This window comes from Anser cygnoides, chromosome 21 (genome assembly GCF_040182565.1).
Source record: "Anser cygnoides isolate HZ-2024a breed goose chromosome 21, Taihu_goose_T2T_genome, whole genome shotgun sequence".
NCBI lineage: Eukaryota > Metazoa > Chordata > Aves > Anseriformes > Anatidae > Anser > Anser cygnoides.
The window spans coordinates 7,804,480-7,823,845 of NC_089893.1; the positions used below are offsets into that span (position 1 = coordinate 7,804,480).

The 19,366-nt window shown below is 44.9% G+C and overlaps 1 protein-coding gene across 10 annotated transcripts in view; it reads right to left on the bottom strand.

Moving 5' to 3' along the window:
• PRDM10 (PR/SET domain 10) overlaps positions 1-19,366 on the bottom strand; it is a 44,444-nt gene that overhangs the window by 24,491 nt on the left and 587 nt on the right. For 3 of the 10 annotated variants that reach the window (XM_066981205.1, XM_066981204.1, XM_066981202.1), the window contains exons 2-8: positions 10,738-10,927; positions 8,723-8,887; positions 7,004-7,063; positions 4,094-4,213; positions 2,863-3,070; positions 2,256-2,497; positions 995-1,198 (exon numbers count right to left, since the gene is read on the bottom strand). In XM_066981205.1, the coding sequence (XP_066837306.1) occupies positions 995-1,198; positions 2,256-2,497; positions 2,863-3,070; positions 4,094-4,213; positions 7,004-7,063; positions 8,723-8,887; positions 10,738-10,830 (1,092 nt within the window). In that variant the 5' untranslated portion in view covers positions 10,831-10,927. Of the gene's footprint in view, positions 1-994; positions 1,199-2,255; positions 2,498-2,862; positions 3,071-4,093; positions 4,214-7,003; positions 8,670-8,722; positions 8,888-10,737; positions 19,119-19,366 lie in introns of those variants that run through there. The other 7 variants (XM_066981201.1, XM_066981203.1, XM_066981200.1 and 4 more) reach the window with 7 other exon arrangements.

Genomic DNA, 19,366 nt, shown 5'->3' on the forward strand with positions numbered 1-19,366 from the left:
AAACTGATTTTACCCCAAAAGACATTACTAACACATGGAGCAAGAAAAATGGTGCTTCTACAGGCAGGTCTGTACAGATTTAATTAAGGTCTGATTTCAAATTGATTAAAGAACAGTTGAAAAATGATGCTTAAAATGGATAAACAAGGTTCCTAGTGATTCAGTTTAAACAAATTGAAGACTGATTTCAGGGGAGGAAAACAGATCCTACTCTTAAAAAAAAAAATCAGCAACAAGTGTGTAACCAGGCTTGTGGTACAGCTACGTCTGTTCAAAACTTTTTTTTTTTTGTTAAATTGTTGTTCTTCAAATGTTTTTTTCTTGTACGTAAATTCCAATAATTTTCTGCCTTTTTTTTTTTTTTTTTAATTCTGTTCCTCCCCTCCCACCCCCCTGCTCCAGTTCCCTGGATGTTAAAAACGAAGGCCATCTAAACCAGCCATGCTGCTTTGAGCTGAAAGTAATCAATACATTTTTAGAGGGAACAAAAAGTAACTCACAGGGAAGTCACAACATCCATTATCATTTTCCACATGCAAAGTTTCAAAAGTTCCAGGAAAGCCAGGTAAAGTGAAAGACCACATTCACTTAAGGCACCAGAAAACATGTCAAGGGCACATAGGACTAACTGGAAAGGGCATCCAGAACTAAAAAGAATAAGACTACTGTAATAAAAATTAGATTGCATCAGCAAAATATATGCAGTGTAAAGCATGACAGTGACAAGCAAATCATTTACATACTCTTATTTTAAGCTTCCTCATTTTATATCTGAGCCAAAGCTCATTTAAAATCCATAAGTGGCTGACTACTGACTTCAGTGGCATTTGATTCAGGCCACCATGTGCTTTATCAGAGGAAAAAGACCTAAAAAATTGCTCCAACTATTAACAGCAATCATTTCTGACACTTGGAAGTACATTTATTAGGGAATCAATCTCAGAGTTGCTACATCAGTAGAAAAATAAGTCTCAAAACATGAGCAATGCCATACCTTGAGTTCCTGTTTGGGCTCCACATTTTTAATGGTTGTGTAATAAATATGGTGGCCGTACTGATACGCAACCAGGTTCTGCTCCAAATGGTTTTGAGCTGGACGCACAAACATCATCCAGTTACAAAGAGCCTCACTAGAAAGTTCAAACCACAGGTCCTCTTGCAAATCTCTGTCTTTTCTGTCACCCTTATCAAGAGACACCTGTAATAAAATCCCATTACATATGACTAACTTTCTGGCAGCAGGTTCAAAAGATTTTGAGTTTCAAAAAAACGCTACTATGACTACACAACTTTTACATTAGGAAAGCGATGAAGGCATAGATTTTCTCTTTACTAATGGGGATCCAGAAACAGGCAGCACACAGGAAAATACTTTAAAACGGGTAATGATTTAACTAGAGAGGCACAGCGCACCCTTCCATGGCTTTCATGAGCAAGAAGCATTCATTAAAAGGGTCATGCACAGTACTTGATGTACGACTATAACTGAGGCACAAGAAGCTGAAGCTTCAGTAGGCTATAAGGCATCTGCTGTCAGATGTTTCTATCTGACTCACCCACTTCTCCCTTTATTCCCTGACTCGCAATGCATCAAGCTGGAAGAAGCACTTCTTTAGATGAACTTTTGTTTGGTTACCGAATCTGCCTGTGGTCCTTGTTGGACACTGACCACCACGGAGAGTAGTGCTCTTAAGACTGTGGACCTTATCTCCTGCAAGCAATGGACTAACTCCTATAATCGAGCCAGTAAATACATGGCTAGAAGTTAGTTAAATCCATTTACCTCATGCCAATAGACTTGGCAAGGGGAGTAGGAGAGAGAAAATCTCTTCTCCCCCACATCCTGTGGGAGGAAGGAGGGAAAAGGGAAGAAAAAAATATTTTTAACTTAAGTTACGGCATGATGCAAAATGGCTGCAAAACATCCTCAAGACTATTTTTGTCTACTGCTATTTTTATGTCCAGATGCTGCTTCAGCCTATGTGAGAGTGATTCACAGCATTTCGTATTTCATATTATGAGTACCATACATCACAACACCATGATGCCAGAATATTCACCACGGTTGTTGTGTCTCCCTGGACAGCAGAGCAGACTTGGAGCAAAGCAAGCTGGATGCTTCTGAATTACATTCAGAGATGAAGTAAGAGAACATCTCTGGAGAACTAACTGAGCCCATCAGAGCCACAGGTTCAAATCCATGGAAATCGAAGTTTAAACACAAATTCCTCCCTCCTCCTCACACACCCCCTTACCTTCAGGTGGATATAGCAGTCTTTGAGTTCAGTTTGTCTAACCAGAGGTCCTTCCACAGGTCCAAACTGTGTGCGTTTGGGGATACGCCGTTTGGAGAACACGCCTCCCAAAAACCTGTCTATATAGAGCACCAAGGGGAGGCTGGCTCTTGCCCTAGTCAGCACAGGCCGGTTTGGGATTGGATGCAGAGGTCCATGTTTCGGACACACCGAGGGATGCGCGTTATTACACTCTTCACACCCTGTAACAAAGAGAGGACACGACTGTCAGGTGGACACTCACGCACCTTATGGTCTTATCTCTCTGAGCATCTTTGGCTCAGCTGTGGGAAAGTTTATTCCAACGGTTTGTCTACATTTTAAAACACGCAGGCCAGCCTCCCACAAAATAAAGAACAAAGCAGTTCACAGTTTCCACCTAAGACAAAAATCTTGTCTTTTAAGCGTGACAACTGAATATGAACATACATTTCCGGATATAAAGGACTTTAGTCATTACTGCAAAAGTCTGAATGGTCTTTGACTCCATTTATTAGAGGGCTGGTGAAAGCAGAAAACAGAAAGGGGAAGGGTGGCTGATACACTACACACTGCTTCACATGCTTACACAGATCATTGGGATCAAAGGGTCGAGGTGGATCTGGATCCCATTCATCCATGTCAGTGTCTTCCCCGTCTTCATCCTCATCATCATCCTCGTCATCTTCCTCTTTCGTTTCCATCCTTCCCATCTGATTCTGCAGAGGTGCTAAAGGGTCAGAACCATCCACCGCCTCCATAGGAGGTAACACCTGGTTGTGCACCGGTAACGATGCCTGAGGACAGAAGTCACAACAAGAAGTCAAAACTGGTTCACAAGGAAAAACACTCTTACAAGGACAAGCAATGAAGGCTCTTGCTAGTCTACCCTTTCTGCTTCCTTTGGTAGCGGGAGGAGGAAGGGAAGCAAAGCTACCTAACAAATGACTGCCGAGGGATGTTTCACACCCCTGCTGCTGACACTCTCACCCAGGACAGCTCTGTCACTGCCTAATTCAACCCTGGCACAAGGGCTGACTTCAAGGGAGAAGAAACCAAAGCGAGAAGTTTCTGGACGGTTCGTGGAAGGTTTCCAGCAATTAAACAAAGTCCAGGCTCTGTGGAAATTATCCAGAGCCTAAAGCTGTATTTTAGCTTCTTTTGTACGAGTTGGAGAGTCCTGTACTTTGGCACATGATCTTTTCTCTCCTATCGTACAATCAAATGAAAACAATCCCCAGAGCACACATGTAAAGATCAATAAGGGAGGAGATAACACCAGGACTAGATATAATCTATGAGACATGGAAGACGTTTAAGGGCATTGTATTCTCTCACTATTTTTAATGAAGATTTTCCTTTGCTTTCTCTACAAAAAAAGTTAAAAACAACTGGTGTGCGTTGCACAGAATATCCATCACCCACAGAGGTTTCTCAGGTGTAGAACAAGAAACACCACACACAGTAAAGCTGTCTTAAGAGACTGGCAAAAAGACCCAGTGGATGCCGGTCCTATGCGACAGCCAAAGCTACACCTTTCTGTTAACTGTGTTTTTCAAAGCTGAGAAGAGTATTTTAAGGTGGTTGCTCAAGACAGAACAATCTGTAGAACAGGTTTCTCTGTATATTAGGTACATGATCTCTCCTAAAAATCCCCACACATTCCACGGTGAGATGATGGAAGACAGCACAAATCTGTGCTACAGCTTTTTTTTGTATCTCCTCCCATATCGCTCAGACACGGTTCACCACCTGAGACAATGGAGCAACGAAATCAGCGTACTTTCACATTGAAAAGAAAAGGGTGCCTGGCGACTTACTCTATCTGCTTGTTGACCCTGCTCCAGAGCCATTTGCTGGGGGGATTCAGCAACGCTGCCAAGCACAGACAGGTTGGTGGGATTCATGCTCTGAGCAGCAGCAGGCAAGAGCACAGTTACCTAAAATTATAGGCACTCATTTTAGCACTGCATCATTTCCATCAGTCACTTATATACGGGCAGTGCCCTGCATGCAAAGCTCCCTGAAGTCCTACGCTAGGTCAAAAACTGCAGCATTTTAATGATGTTGGTAGCAGGGATGACGGATTTGCACAAAGCCTGAAAAGCCAGGGACAAAGAGAAAAGCGTCAAAACTCCATCTAGGCTTTGCAGCTTTTGGGTTTCTTATGTCCCACTCCTGGCTTTAAATTAAGGTGCCATCCAGCCTGGAATTCAAGCTGACTAAAACCAAACGTGATGAGCTCTTTGGCTCTCGGTAAAACCACTGAGTCAAGTCTTTGTTTTCCTTTTCCATCTCCATCTTATTTTTCCAGAGAAAAGGAAAAAGGAAGAAAGTAAATCTGAAGAAGCATCTTCTCCTGATTTTGCCTGTATTTCTTCTTCTCAAGCAAACCAAGACCCATTATTAAACAAAATGGTGCACAGACCTTGTTGGAAGTTCAAGCACTCCAAAGTGAGAGGATTCCAACAATTATTTATTACATTATTCGGTCAAACCATACTTTTTGAGTTGTTTTTGCACTCATTTATATATGTAGTAAGAAATTCTTGCATACTACTCACATACTGCTCCCATCCAGTGATAAAAAACAAATCAGAATTAAGATCCTAAGAATCACCTCCCCTGTCTTTTGTGTCTTGCTTATCTATACAGCCACTTGCACGGTTATCCTGCATGATTTTTCATCCTTCTCTACAGCTGACATTACGTGGCTACTAGTTTGTGTCTCTGACTTTTAAACAGCTTTTACACGAAAATTGAAGGTCCTGTCCCTCTACAGAGTGTTTAATAAATATCGATAACTGAGAACGGTGAAGTATGCCAACAGTAAAGGAACAGACAAGAAAATCCATAACATAAGCAGACAGTTTTAGAACTTAAATCTAGTTGCTAAAGATATATTAAAAGTAATTTATGAAACTGCTCAAAAATCTACAGAAAAAAAAAAAAAGACTTCAGGGAAGCATGTGAAAGTGAACAGGAAACCTCCAGGACAACGGCTGACCCTGACTGTCTGCTATTGACATTTTTGATGCCAAGTGGCAACAGAAAAGTCATCATTACTCAATAGCACACCTCCAGGTCTGCCAGCAATGAGAAGTTCATACAAGCTTATGTCTATTTGTACCATATATTAGCATTTCTTTCTACTAATCACCCTTCAAACATCTCTACTTTCATTTCCATGTCACTTCCAGACACTGCAAGCAATATAAGCATACAAAAAAGCACCAAAAAAACCCACCACCTTTCCCTTTCTTTTTAAAGTAAATTTTTTTCAGAGACAAGAGGGGCTTTAATTACTATTTTAAGCTTTGTCATTAGTTCAGGGATGTCCTGCATGAAATGCTGATGTAAAAACACCTGCAAAGGCAGTAACTGCCACGAGACCACGCTGCTGGGGCTGCTGTCATGGGGTTGGAAGGGAAGACAGGCTGAGGACACACGGACAAGTATTTATGCCCTTGATACTCAACACATTACAGCAACAGCTCATATCCTCTGCTGTCAGAATGCCATTTACACTGCACGTAAGTATTCTGTCCTTCCAATTTGATCATATATTTACTGATAAAGCTTGTTGAATAAGCTTTGAGACAATCAGATAGCATTTTTTGGCTTCCTTATAAGAGGAGAATGATGTGGTAAAAAAATCCAAAACAACACCTTCAAATATGTTGAGAGAACAGGAAGAAAACAGCTAACACCTTTATTGAGTCATTCAGTTTCCTGCTTGTGCCTCAGTTTAGGCCGCTTCCTTTTCGCAAGAAGAAACTTGATTTTCAATGCACATTCAACCCTTTACTCTGCCCCAAGACTGCCAATAAGTACACATTTTAATGATAGCATTAGTAATATGGTAATGATTCAGACCTAACACTTTGATTCACACATGCCATTAAAAAGTCAACAAGCAGTAATGATTTTAAGTCTCTATGAAAAGAGTAGAATTTGAACTCGAAATCTAGAACTGCAAATACCTACACCTGACCAACACAATGCAGTCTCCAAAGATAATAGTAAAAAATAACAACAAAACTCTCATACCCATACTGAATGAAAAAAAAAAGTCATCAAAACCTTTGTATCATCAAAACTTTATAAGCAAAGCCTCCAGTTTTGTTCTGCTCCCAGTCCACTTCATACTGGCATACACATCAGACAGAACGCCTGGGATGCCCTGGTAAGATAAGGGAACCAGTAATTGAATTTCTTCAGGTTTCATGGTTATTTTCCTGTGAAGTTTCTGGTAGATCTGAAACTTGAATCAAGACCAACTTCTATCCCTTGAAAGCCTTTAATGAACATTTAGGCTTTTGGATCAGAATCTGCATGAGGACAACCACAAACACAGTCTTCCCAGAATGACATTAAAATAAAGTCAGCTGCATCAGTCTGTCGACTTATTTAAAGCAACACTGTTGAAAGTTTTTTCATGATATCTGTGGCAGTAAATTTGTAGTTTTGCTGAACAAGAATTAAAAATTAAATTCAAATTCTCTTATCTTTTCATTGACATTCATGCACAAAGAAGTCAAGATAATAGCAGCTTGTTAACATGCACTTCTTGCTCATGATCACTCAGACGACTGTCAATGGCTGAAGACTGCCGTTCGACAAATCCAGAGAGAGAGCTCATTATGCTCTATCACCACAACAATGTCCCTGTACCTTCTGTACCAGTTTCCTTACAGTTCCAGGGCCAGAGAAAATGATGTCTTTCTTACCTGCTGTGTAGTGGCATCCTGTTGGACGTAAGCCACTTGGGACGGATCTGTAAACAGAGTCTAGACAAAGTGAAAAAGGCTTATCAAATTGGCCTCGGGGTTGTTTACTCCCACCTCACACAAATATCACCCTGACACCAAGAAATGATCCATGTAAGAATAACTCCTTTGCTAGATTTTAACACAGCAGATGAATTAATCTTAACCATGTGAATCTACACGCACAGAAGTTAAACTGAAATTGGGTACTGCTCCTGAAAAACAGTATCACATTTATGTTGCACTTCTCATCTATATATCCAAAATGCTTCATGTGATTTATTTTAAAACACAGAAATCACTTTGTGAATTGATGATTCGATAAATTCTACAGGATGAAATGCTGTGTGAAAGCTAAATAATACTGAGGGCAGGACAGAAGATAACTCTTAACTTTATCTTTCCGCAATCACAACAGAGCTCTTCAAAAGAGAGCACGCAGATATCAGGCACATCCTCCATGTGAATTTGCTATGGCTAGGGTGTTGGGTTTTATTTCATAAAAGACATGGCAACACCAATATTCCTATGGTAGTCTGCAAGAACAGCCCTGGTGGGAGAGCTTCCATCTAGGAAGAGCAAAACTTGGAGGAAAACTATGCACTGACAGTGGTCAGCCTTGCTTGTTTTGCCAACATTCAAAATACTAAAGCTTGAAGCAGTCTGGCACCAATAAAATAAAGAATATATAATGATATAAGAAGATATAAGAAGAATTCCCTCGTTGCTTTTTGATGATTTCATCCCAATTGCATGGCAGTGTCTTATTACTACAGTCCATTTTTAATTTAGACAAGGTGATAATACTCAAAGAGTTCTGGAGTCACCTGGTCAGTAACTTACTGGGAGACATCCTCTCACAATACCTCATCCTCTCAAAACATCCCACCATGCAAGAATTGTTTTTATGTAATAGCTAAGGACTGCACAAGAGAAAGACCACGCCACACGAGGCTATGCCAGCGCTGCTGGTGTCAAGTACATGCACTTCGTGGCACTACTAGTCTATTCTGTCAAAGAACATAAAACACTCTTGATGAAGCATGTCTATTTGTGTTTTTGTTTTGTTTTGCTTTAATCTGTCCACACAGAGGTACAGATGCACACTATATGAACTCCATATAAATGCATGCTGTCAGAGGGGAAAAAAGCTCTTTAGTATTTAAACTAATTATGAAGAAAAAACCTAGGCCTATGCACTCAACAACTTCTCTGAAGAGAAACTACAAAATTAGATTGAATACACTGAGATCCTCTGCAAAAAGGCAAGGCTGTTAATGTTGCAATCAATTATTAAAGCTGCACTATGCAAAACAAGGACTCTTCTTCCAGAAGACACACAGATCTCTCAGCTTTTTACTGAGCACTGCAGAGGCAGAATTTCTGAAGAGATTATCGGTGTTTTGGAAAACACCTTTGATTTAATTACCATCTCGTCCATCTTTAGTGAAATAACAAGCATTTCACAATTCATAGCCTCAACATCCTTTGATTACCACATTTGCACATCAGACTGAAGCGAACAGCATGAAGTCCCTGTTCAGCAACAGGCAGATAAAAGCATTAAGAACAACTGCCTGCTATTTTCCAGTCGTATCACTTGGCTGGGAATTGGCTTTAATCTCAAGATCGCTTCATTTTCTCGGTGCCAGAACGGGGTGGGCTCAGAACCACACATGCCTGTGTAGCTTCCACAGGATGGATGTAAACTAGCGTGTGCTCCGAGGTGTCCACGGAGGTGTAGGAGGTGCCATCCGCCGTGTAGACCACCTGCTGCGAGGGACGGTCCTGCTCATCGCTGTACACAATTTGTGCCACTGCCCCCCCTTCGGGGACAAAGTGCACCTGAAAGAAAAACAGATCCTGTACTGAAACTTCTGCAGAGATACACCTATGGAAACAATACAAAACACATCAGCGACAGCAGCACCTTGGAGAGTGTAGAGAAGCTTCTGCCCCAAACACCTAACCAATTGTTTTGCAAACAATAAAAATCTCACTATATAATACGAACTGAAAATCTCACCTAAATGATGCTAGCAAAACAGAAATCTGGACATAAAAACTACCATTGGTTTCTGTTTCTACTCTGCATTATAACTCAAGATCCAACAGGTATAAAGGATGCCTTCTAATACTTAGTTCTTGAATCAACCTTTGTAAATTCATAAAAGTTCAGATCTGAACTGGTGTTATGTGTAAGATTCATTGGTACATTGTTTCCGTTTATTTTCAGTTCGCTTTCTAGATTTATGATAATTACTTCATTCAGCTAGCTCTGTAGTTGGAAGAATTTTTTCTGTTTGACAAATGGCTAGCAGTATCTATTAACTTTGATTGCTGCTTCAAGTAATACGATTGCACCTATCAAGAGGCAGCAATAGCATGTGTTTGATGGCTTCTTTGTAGCGTGTACATGCAGTATCAGTAGGAAATTAAACTGTTTAAACAGAAAAGCATATAACTGAAAGCATTAAGCAGTGATTCTGAAGGCTACGCGAACAAGTTACCTCCAGGGCAGTTGTTCAAATCCAAATAAATTGATTCTGATAGAACATTATGATCATAAATGATGATCAGTGGCCTACCTTAAACAAGGTAGAATACCTAATTCCAGTGGTAATAGGAATACTCATCTTTTGACACCTTTTATACACTAAAAACCAGTTCTAGTGCATGTGAAAAAGTAGCAGCTATCAGGAAACGTAGCTTTAGCATCCACATCCACAACTGTATGTTTCCACATAAAATGAGGCCACATTTACATATTTTATTTACTTTGTTTCACCTTTTAGCTTACGTTTCAGAAGACAGCTGGTACTTCCCAGGGGATGCTAAGCACTGATTTCATACAATAAATCCTTATGCAAACACTACGGTAAGGATGCACACAGCATTTCACATTTGGAGAGCACTCTGCAAAGACTAACCAAACCTTTTAGCTGCCATGTGCAAACAACAGCATGGTGATCCCCACCTTACAGATAATGGAACACAGGTTACTAAAAGCTGTTTTTCTTTGCAAATTTCAAAGGTGGAAATTACCAGGAAAGACAGGATGTCTCGGCTTGTGGCTCAGCTGACATGCAGCACCCTCTTCATAACATATTCAGAAGAATAAATCAAATTACAGTCTTCTAGAAACTCTCAGCTGCATTGTCTCAGAGACAGAGGGACTAGCTGCATACACCATAATCTGACTGCATTAGTCAGTGAAAATTAACATTTCTCCCTTCCCCACTACCCAGATGTCTGACTGGAAAAAATTACTCATGTTACTTTCCTGAAGGTCCACCCACAGTTCCAACTGATTCGACTGATGCCAACAAAACGGGCTGCCGCAGACCACAGATTTTGTTAATATTCATTAATCTGAATACCCTTTCACTTTCCCATGTGGCTATATATACGTATACATGTATATTTATTTTTGGACATTGAACCTTGTATAGCTACTAGCTGGTTCCATTCAGCTCGTTTCAGATGTCTGTGTATTCACTGCCGCAGCCTGCGCAGCTCGCTTTCTGAAGCTTTAATCTGGAATCACCGCAGACGTGTTTGTATTTCTTCTCAAACACAGACTGAGTTTCCAGACCATAAAAAACAGCCGAATTGGAACGCCTGCTTGCTAAGCCACCACGCCAAGCCTAATTCAGCGTAAGCAGAAACCAGGAGCTCTGGAAGGCAGTAGTCACCTGAGCAGTATTCTGCTCCTGCTCAGCAGAGTCAGGCCACACCTGAGGACTTTCCTCTTTCGAGTCCATCTCCTCCCTGCCGTGGTGCTCCATGGTGAGAAGTATCTACTGGAGGAATGTCTGGCTGGGTAGATTCATCTCTTCTCCGTGTTTCTCCTTCCAGAAGACAAGGGGATCTTCAGTAACATGGCTATAAAGAAAGGAGATGGAGACATCAAAACAAGAGTGCAGCAGTCAGTTCTCATTGCAATGGAAGGGGGCTATGAGGTTACCATCAGCTCCTGCGCTACAGGAACGCACTGCCAGAGTAGAGCGGGGTCAGCTTTACGAGCACGTGGATTCACGTTTTCCATTCTCGATATGCCATATACTATTTTCCACACCCTACTAAGGAGAAAGCAAGTCAACCGCTGCCAAAGTTGCACTGAACGATACCTCCTGAATCCCTCCTGCACTTCCTTCCTCAGCCGCCAGCAGCCCACAGGCACACGGCCCGCCTGGCACACGCGGGCCCAGAAATCAACACATGGTGCAGAGCGGTGACCTCAAGCTCCTAACAAGGAAACAACATGTTCAGAGACACAGTGCTGGTTTCCCAGCTCATCTGGAAGAGGCTTTGATCAAGAACCAAGCGGCTTCACACTTACGGGCAGCTTTCACCTTGCACAGAAGTGCGGTGCCCGTTGGTATTCAGGCAGCGTTACAAGAGGCAACTTCCAGAAAAAGAACAATGAAACTTTAAGTGACGTAAGCCTGAAGATCCTGACAAATTGCTTCCAAGCTAGGTTTTATTCACCTCTCGCAATTTTACTGGGGCCTCTCAATCTGCCATTGGGAATCTCGGAAGGGTAATTTACAGCTCTGGTGGTTCGTTTAGTCGGTGGTTCAGCACCTTCCCAGCTCTTCCTCTCTAATGTCGTATTAAATCACAGGCCCAGGAATTAGCATGAAGCTGAGCCCATTCCATTTTTCAGCCAGTCCAATTAACTTTATTTTATACTCAGTGCCTCGCCGGGCTGATCCCGTGCCAGTACCCTGTCTGTGCGCCACGAAGAAAGCAGAAGGCTCCTTGCTGACGCTTTCATTCATTTGCATTTTAAATGCAAATTATTTTAGTCATAATTTATTCCCATAAATGCTAGCAGTTGGCTTGTCATTGACAAGCTAAAAAAAGATAAGGAAAAAAGCAGCAGGCACTTTCTGTCTTCTGCTGGTTTCACCAGCAACGAGCGGGCTTTGTGGACCCGAGCACGGGCTGCACCACACCACGGGCCTCGGCCAGAACCCATAAATTAACGGTGCAGAAATGTCTCAGGGTAACATCACTGAACAGAAAGAGAAGGGAGGGGATCACAAAAATCACATTACTTCCACATATACAAAGGGAAGCTTTGGGAAAGGTATTTCTAAGATATTCCTGGGCATTGCTAGAGCCTAACGTGTGCTGTCTCACGCTGAGCAGCACCCACCGCACTGCAGGCTGATCGGACTTCTTACTAGGCTCCGCATTTCTCAACACAAGGCATCCAGAAAAGCACTGAAAAGGAAGAAAATACATGTACCTGCTGGCTATGCTTTAGCTAGGGGATCCCATTAGGATGAGAAGTGAACTGGAACAAACAATGATTGGGACAAACACCCAGCCTTGCTCTCTGAGTACTGAACTGGGTCATTTACAAATATTATTTATATATTCCAGCTCCCACAAGCTCTGCTGTATTAAGAAGCATTATCCATCCCTACGCAGTACCTTTCATCCAGCGATCTCAAAGCTGTGTTGTTAAGGATTAATTCAGGGATTTCCTCCTATCTAATCCTATCGCTTTCACCCAACTCCATCGCTCGCTCCACCGGGTCTGGGTGATCACACAACCGCTGGGAGAAACGTGACCGCATTTATGGCAGTGATACAATCTAACAACCATTTTGCATAAAATTAAATGCCTGTCCTGTCAATTTTGTTTGGCTTTGTTCGTCCCAAATAGCTCTTTTTTTTTTTTCTTGTCCGTCATGAGATGCCACGAGCCAATTCAGGTAATTGCACTAGCACTATCCAGTAGTTTAATCAATTAAGCAATACCTAATTGCTCAGAACAATTAAAGAGCACTAGGCTTCAAGGTTTTGCTGTTGTTGTTTTGTTTTTAATATATAATTACCTTGTTAGCAAGAATGCAATTAAATTAAGCAGTGATTAAGAGAAAGGTATGGCTATGGCCAATCCCATATGGTGCAACAAGTAGCGGGATTTTTGGCTGGCGTCCCCACAAGCAGACACTGGAGGTCTGTGAGAAGCTGCTGACTCACTCCTGCAGACTCCTTTAGGCACAAATAACTTACAACTTGAGCAGAAAGGAGACTCAAGGTTTCAGACAGGTCTTTCACAGACAAAATTGGACACGAAGATTCGTATCTACGAAAAATAGCACTAAAAAGTCGGAAAGGAAAGAAGACGATGGTACTTTCAGGTTTTGCAGTGGTTCTAAGGGTTAACATCTCAAGCAAAATCTCAGTCTTGGGGGAAAAAAAAGCAAGGTGGAGGCAATTGGGTGGCTCACTGCTATGGTTTCTATAAATGGTCCTGTTACATTATTGCTGTTCTTCACAGAAATAAAAAGTGTATATACTGCTCAGCCCAGCCACCTGCATAGCAATACCAAGCAGACAATATCAGGAGCTGCGGGATTTGCTGATGCCTTCAGCTCCTGTACTATAAAATCTAGCCTCCGGTACACGTTCCCACAGGAGACAGGATCTCTGTGAATCCTTAGCATTTCTGCTAGCATCACCAAAGCACGCAGAGGGACGCGTTTCCCTGGAAGCCTGGATCTGCTGAGTAAGAAGGCAGCGCAAGAGCGGCCAGAGTCCCACTGAGGTCCCCAGGAAAGGCAGCGGAGAGGGCACGAGGCAGGAGCAAGCTCCGAAATTCGGCTGGTCAAGGTCAGTGAGATGGTTAGGGCATTGAGAAATGGTCAAGCTGGAGAGCACGACCCAGTCCAAAGTCAGAGACAACGAAACTACCAGAAAACAAACACCTGAGTAGGTCTGCCAGCGCTGATGGCAGACAAGTCACTTGCTCTGCAGCCCTTTGATGCAGGACACTCTCCCTCATTAATCCCACGTGATCTTTTCTCCTCCATATCCCCCTAACAAAACCCATTACGGCTGTGACACTGACAGCCACAGTGCCTCGAGACACTAATTATTTCCCTGGGGACTTGTCTCCGCAGAGATGTCTCACCGCACAGGGAAGCAACAGATGCCCAGCTCAGCACATGTACCCACGGTATTTATTTATTTATTTTTTCCAAATTAGCTGCAGAGGAATCAGGATGAGCATGTTAGACTACGTGGTGTCTACGCTAATCAGTTTGGGAGATGTGTGTAAGGAAACATTCTTTCAAAGGGTCTACCTCAAAGCTTTGTTAGTTTTTTTTATTTTAGGTCTGTCTGTCTGTCTGCCTGCCTGCCGGGGCTCTGATTACGGCGCTCAATCTGAGATAGCACCCATGGGTGCAGCCCTCGAGCCCCTGGGGTGTTGCCCGCGTTTTCCAGGGGCAGAAGCACGCTCAGAGGTCGGCAGGGATGCTTGCGGGCAGCTCCGCTTCTCCCTCAGGCTTCCCAGCACAGGCACCGGGCACCAAGCACCGCTGCGGAGCGCGCGGGTCGGGGCTGGTGCGGCTGGCAGACACGCGGGGCAGGGTGAGAGCTGCCCTGCCTGCGCACCCAGAACATCCAGCCGCCTGCCTCATCGGGTGAGCACAAGCAAACCAACGGCCTCTTCAGGACAAAACAGGTTCACGCCTGGATGCAATTCACATTTACCTGCCTTTCTTAATACCCTCTGGGGACCTGCAGCTGGCAAAGACCTTGGCCTTCCTCTTCGGTTCCTGCCTTTTCGATGCGATCCCGAACGCCGCTAACGGTGATGCCTCCCCTCTGCAGCTCCTGATGCGTGGAAAGCTCCTCTGGGTCGTTGTCTGAGCAGGTCATCTTTTGGAAATCTCCCTTGAAAACTCCTTTTGACCGCCGCAACACACCCCAACCCCTCTCCTGTTCCTGCAGCACCTCGTTTTATCTGAGGCTGTGTTATTCAGCCAGCAGCTCTCCCCATTCCCTGGATTCGGCTCTGGAGGATGAGAAACTGCTGCTCAGGGGCAAAACCTCGTTCCCCATCCTACACCAACGTCCTCGTTAGCCTCGCTGTCCTCAGCAGGAGACACCCTCAGCCACCTCCCGGAGGGTGGGAGTGCTGCTGAGAACCCTTCCTAACCCCTGAGAGCAGCCCAGCACCCAACCACGTCACCTTGGTGGTGCTCTGGGACCCCCACCAGGCAGGGAACGGGAAGGAGAGGTGTTTTAAGACCTCGGAAGACAGCAGGTGCTGGTCTTTTGTACTTGGCACGCAAGAATTTTTGACGAAAATCGAACACAGGGAAAGCACACGGCGCTTCAAAGGGAAGCTCAGTTCTGAAATTCAGAGAAAGGCATCACCAACAGCACCTGTGTTTCCTTGCACCCCTGCTGTTAGGGAAGGATGCTTTCTCTCAACAATGGGACTCTACGAGAAGATGCACAGACAAAAGCTCTGGGGGCTTCATCTGCAGCGACCTCTCCAAGTCCAATTAAGAATATTATGCTGAGAAAGCACCCGAGCCAGCAGCTGCCAAACATCCATTCTTGTCCCTCCTCTGAGATGACAAGAATGGGGGAATATTAAAGCTGGGCAAGGGGAAAAGTCCGCTTCCCTTCTTGGGGAGCCATAAAGCCACTGCAGTATCTCAAATGAGAATCCACTTTACAATAATGGTGCATAAAGCAGCTAATGTGATTTACTCCCTAGTGTAAAAGAGGCTCGCATATAGATTGGGGTTCCCTGCAGCAGTAAGAGCAGCGACTATTAGCTTAATCCTTTAAGCACTGAGCTCACTGACCACTCTTCTTCACTGTTAACCACATGCAAGGACAGCAAGATTGTTACAAAAGGGGTTTTATGGCTGTGGGTCTTCCTCCAGCTTTTAATATGAAAATGATTTATGATGCTCAAAAGGAACATCACATGTGTCTGCAAAAGCTATATCCCACACTTAAGTTAATTACCCCAGCCTGCCTAGAAGGCAGAGTTGGTGCATTTCCTGAGATCCCTTGGCAAGAAGATGCTTTCATTGCAGCAGGAGGGCTGGGAAGCACGCTGGGTTTCTAACCTCATTGACTACTGAGTCACGACTGCTGTCTCTTCCTCTGCATCCTCATTCATCAAAAGCACATATTGTTTCAAGGAACTCTGGCTCCCGTGCATTTTGGCTGACTGTTAATAATCAGGTAATATACGAGCCCAATATTTATGTTTTACTGGTGAGTTAGAAATGGAAATCATACAGCAGGCTGGGGCAGCGGAGATTATTTATTGCCACAAAAGGAAAAATGGCTTCAATTTATTTAGTCATATAATAAATAGAAGAACTCAGCCAAACACAAACTCACTCTTTACTCAAATTGTGCATAATAAGTCGATCTACCCATATCCTTGCATCACATCCATCATCACAGCAACAGTGCAGGAGGCCTCTTGGATCTCCAAGGCCAGCCCTCCGCTACAGCGTGCAACAGAAAGGACATTGCCCGAGTGCCAAAATAGCAACAGCACTTACTGAAAGCATGACAGCACGGTGCAACCACGCTGTTCTCTCAGTGCATCACGTAAGTAGCTAAAAGTCTAACTGCTTACACCACAAAACCCAGGAGATCATCACCCAGTGCAGGTGAACCCCAGGAGGTACTGACATCCTACAGGGGGGCTCCACGGACAGCGTTGGAGACGCGGCTCCCTCTTTCTGTGTATCTAAGTTCTTGAATAACCAAGTGTTTCTCACTGTATCTGTCCTTCGCCTTCTGTGTAGGACAAGAGACAAGTTCATTAGATTTATCCAGATACACGTGATGCTCTTTGTAGTCACCTCTCCTCCCACTTGCTCCACCACTAGATACCCACTCCAATAACCGACGTCTTCCTCCCATACTCAGCTTCCTAAACGTGTTACCGCGTTCTTCACGTCGCCTTCTTTCAAATGTTTCGTATTCTGAAGTCCCCATGATATCACTGTCTGCTACCACCACACACCGCAATTCTCAGGCTTCAGCTGCTTGGGGCAGTGACCCCATTCACTTAATTGATTTGGCTGACTAATGATAGAGGGAGAAATATGGTAAGGGAACAAAACAGGGAAGACACCTACTCGAGAATAACACATGCAAAAAAAAAAGGAAAAGAACAAGTCTGTATCGAGATGTGATCTACAGAGCTGCAAATGCAGTTTTCAAGGAGACACTCTCATGGCTCAGGAGAAGACAACAAAACCATACCACCCCCACAGCGCTCAGTTTCACTCCAGCTTCCTTTTGCCTCCTATTCCTCCTCCTGCTCAGGCACCTTCCCAAAGCTACCTCCACTTCAAGGTGGAGTTCGCTCCCCTTCCTGCAGGCTGCTCATGCTGCTTTCTCCCTCCCACCTCTCTGCATTAAATCACTGCTGCGCTTCAAGATCTCACAAGACAGAACTACCACTTCTCTGAACATTAAAAAAAAAAAAAAAAAGCAAGCAAAAAACTTGCCTGTGTCAAAATAGCTGCTTGTCTGAAGTGCATGAGACCCCAGAGGGCAAATCAGGCTATCTGTGCATTAAAACAGGTGGCTACTTAACACACAAAGCCAGTTGAGGGCTGTAATATAACCTCTACTTCTCTGTTCTACTAACATGAAAATAAAAGTGGCAAATAGACCTGATCTCATGTTTAAGTCAAAACAAAATTCACAATACTAAAACAGCCTCCATAATTAGGTACACTTACAAGTCAATTAAAATTCAGCGTACACAGCTGACAGCAGCTGCAGGTGGTCAAAAAACACACTTGAAAGTAGCTGCTAACAACAGAGCAAATTACCATAAGGAGTTTCTTTGCAGGTTAACAGTAAGGGTGCCAGATGAGAGCAAGCTCCTCACACCAACACCTCTCAAAGAGCAAGTGGTCAATTCTTCCAACAGATATTAACAATTACACCTGAATTTCTTCCTATAACCAAGGAAATAAAGCTGTCTTCACTTGAAGCACCTAGTACACAAGAGAAGCGTGCATGCAGCAAAGCGCCAAAAAGCATCACAGTTCAGGAGACAAGCTCTCCATTTCGGGACTGGCTGAGAAACACACCTCCTTACTTTTTTTCCCCACTCAAAATGAAGGTGTTAGCTTGAGATCGTCAATTGCTATTTCCACCAAAGACTCAAACAACCCTCTTGTGAAATCAGCGTTTGAAATGAAAAGTGAAAAAGCAAGTGAAAGCGTTTGATCCAGTCTCCATGAGAGACTGGATCCTTTACAGAGAAACATTAACACGCGTTTCACAGGGAGACCCAGCCTTGAGCTTGTTCATTCTCCAAAGAACCACAAATACATCCCCAACGCGCCAGAAGCGTTGGTGCGGTTACCAAAAAGCGCATCCCAAAAACTGACTGCTCGTTTCTGGGGGCTGTGAAGCTCAGCAGCCTAAACCAGAGGGTTTTAAACTTTGGAAAGACCACATCAAGGACCTGCCACAAGCAGCTGAGAGGTAAGAGGTGATTCTGCCTGGCTTGAAGGGTTTTGTACAGGCAAAGTGACCCTTTATGGGACCGGCTGGCCCTTTAGGGCTGCCAGGCAAAGGACCAGGGTCTCTTTTTTTTTCATTCCAAGCAAGAAATTTAACAAGTTGCCACTGCTTCAACACCACAGTGCCCCAGGAAAGGACGTGGCACCTCAGCACCACAGACCTGACAGCCGTAGGACCGAAGAAATAAACAGGAATCAGACAGCCACACGTTGTATCTCTGTCACAGGTGTATTTAGCAGGGGCTAAAACCAGTACAAAGCTCAGTATTGGCACGGCAGCGCCAGACTTCACAGCCCCACGCCCAGCCGCGTGGCTGCGCTCCTTCCTTCGAGCCCGCGAAGCTCCGGGCCCCTCAGGCAGCGGGAGGGGCACCAGGCCCGGCCCCGCCACAGCCCCGGGCCCTCCCCTGGGTCCCCGCTCCTCGCAAGGCTCGGGGGGGGGGGGGGGGGCTCATGGTGGCCCCAGACCACGACCCCGCTCCCCCGAGCCCCTCACAGGCCTGACTGGCGGTGCCCCCCCACTGTCTCCCCCTTATATAACCTCCGCGTCCCCACCGGCAGCCAATCCGGGGAGGGGGCGCAACGCCCCCCTCCTCCCACTAGGCCAATGAGAAACGGGGGCGCGAGGCACGCGGCCAATCAGGAGGGGCAGGCGCTCCCCCCCATCACGCGGCGCCGCTCCCCAGGACGGGCAGGCAGCGCTGTCCGCCCCCCCCCCCCCCGGGGGGGAAAGCGCGAGGCCCCGGCAGCCCCCTGTGAGGGCGCCCAACGGCCGGTCGGCCCCAACCACTGGGGCACGGGGGGGGGGGGGGGAAGGGGGTGCCAGCGAAGGCCGCGCTGCGTTGCGGAGGGGAGGGGAACCGGCCTAACCACGGGGCGAGGGAGCCGAGCCGCCCGCCGTCACGGAGGGCTGAGGCGCCCACAGTGCTGGGGGGGAACAAGATGGCTCCAGCATACACCCCCCCGCCCCCCCCGCTACTGAGGTGCC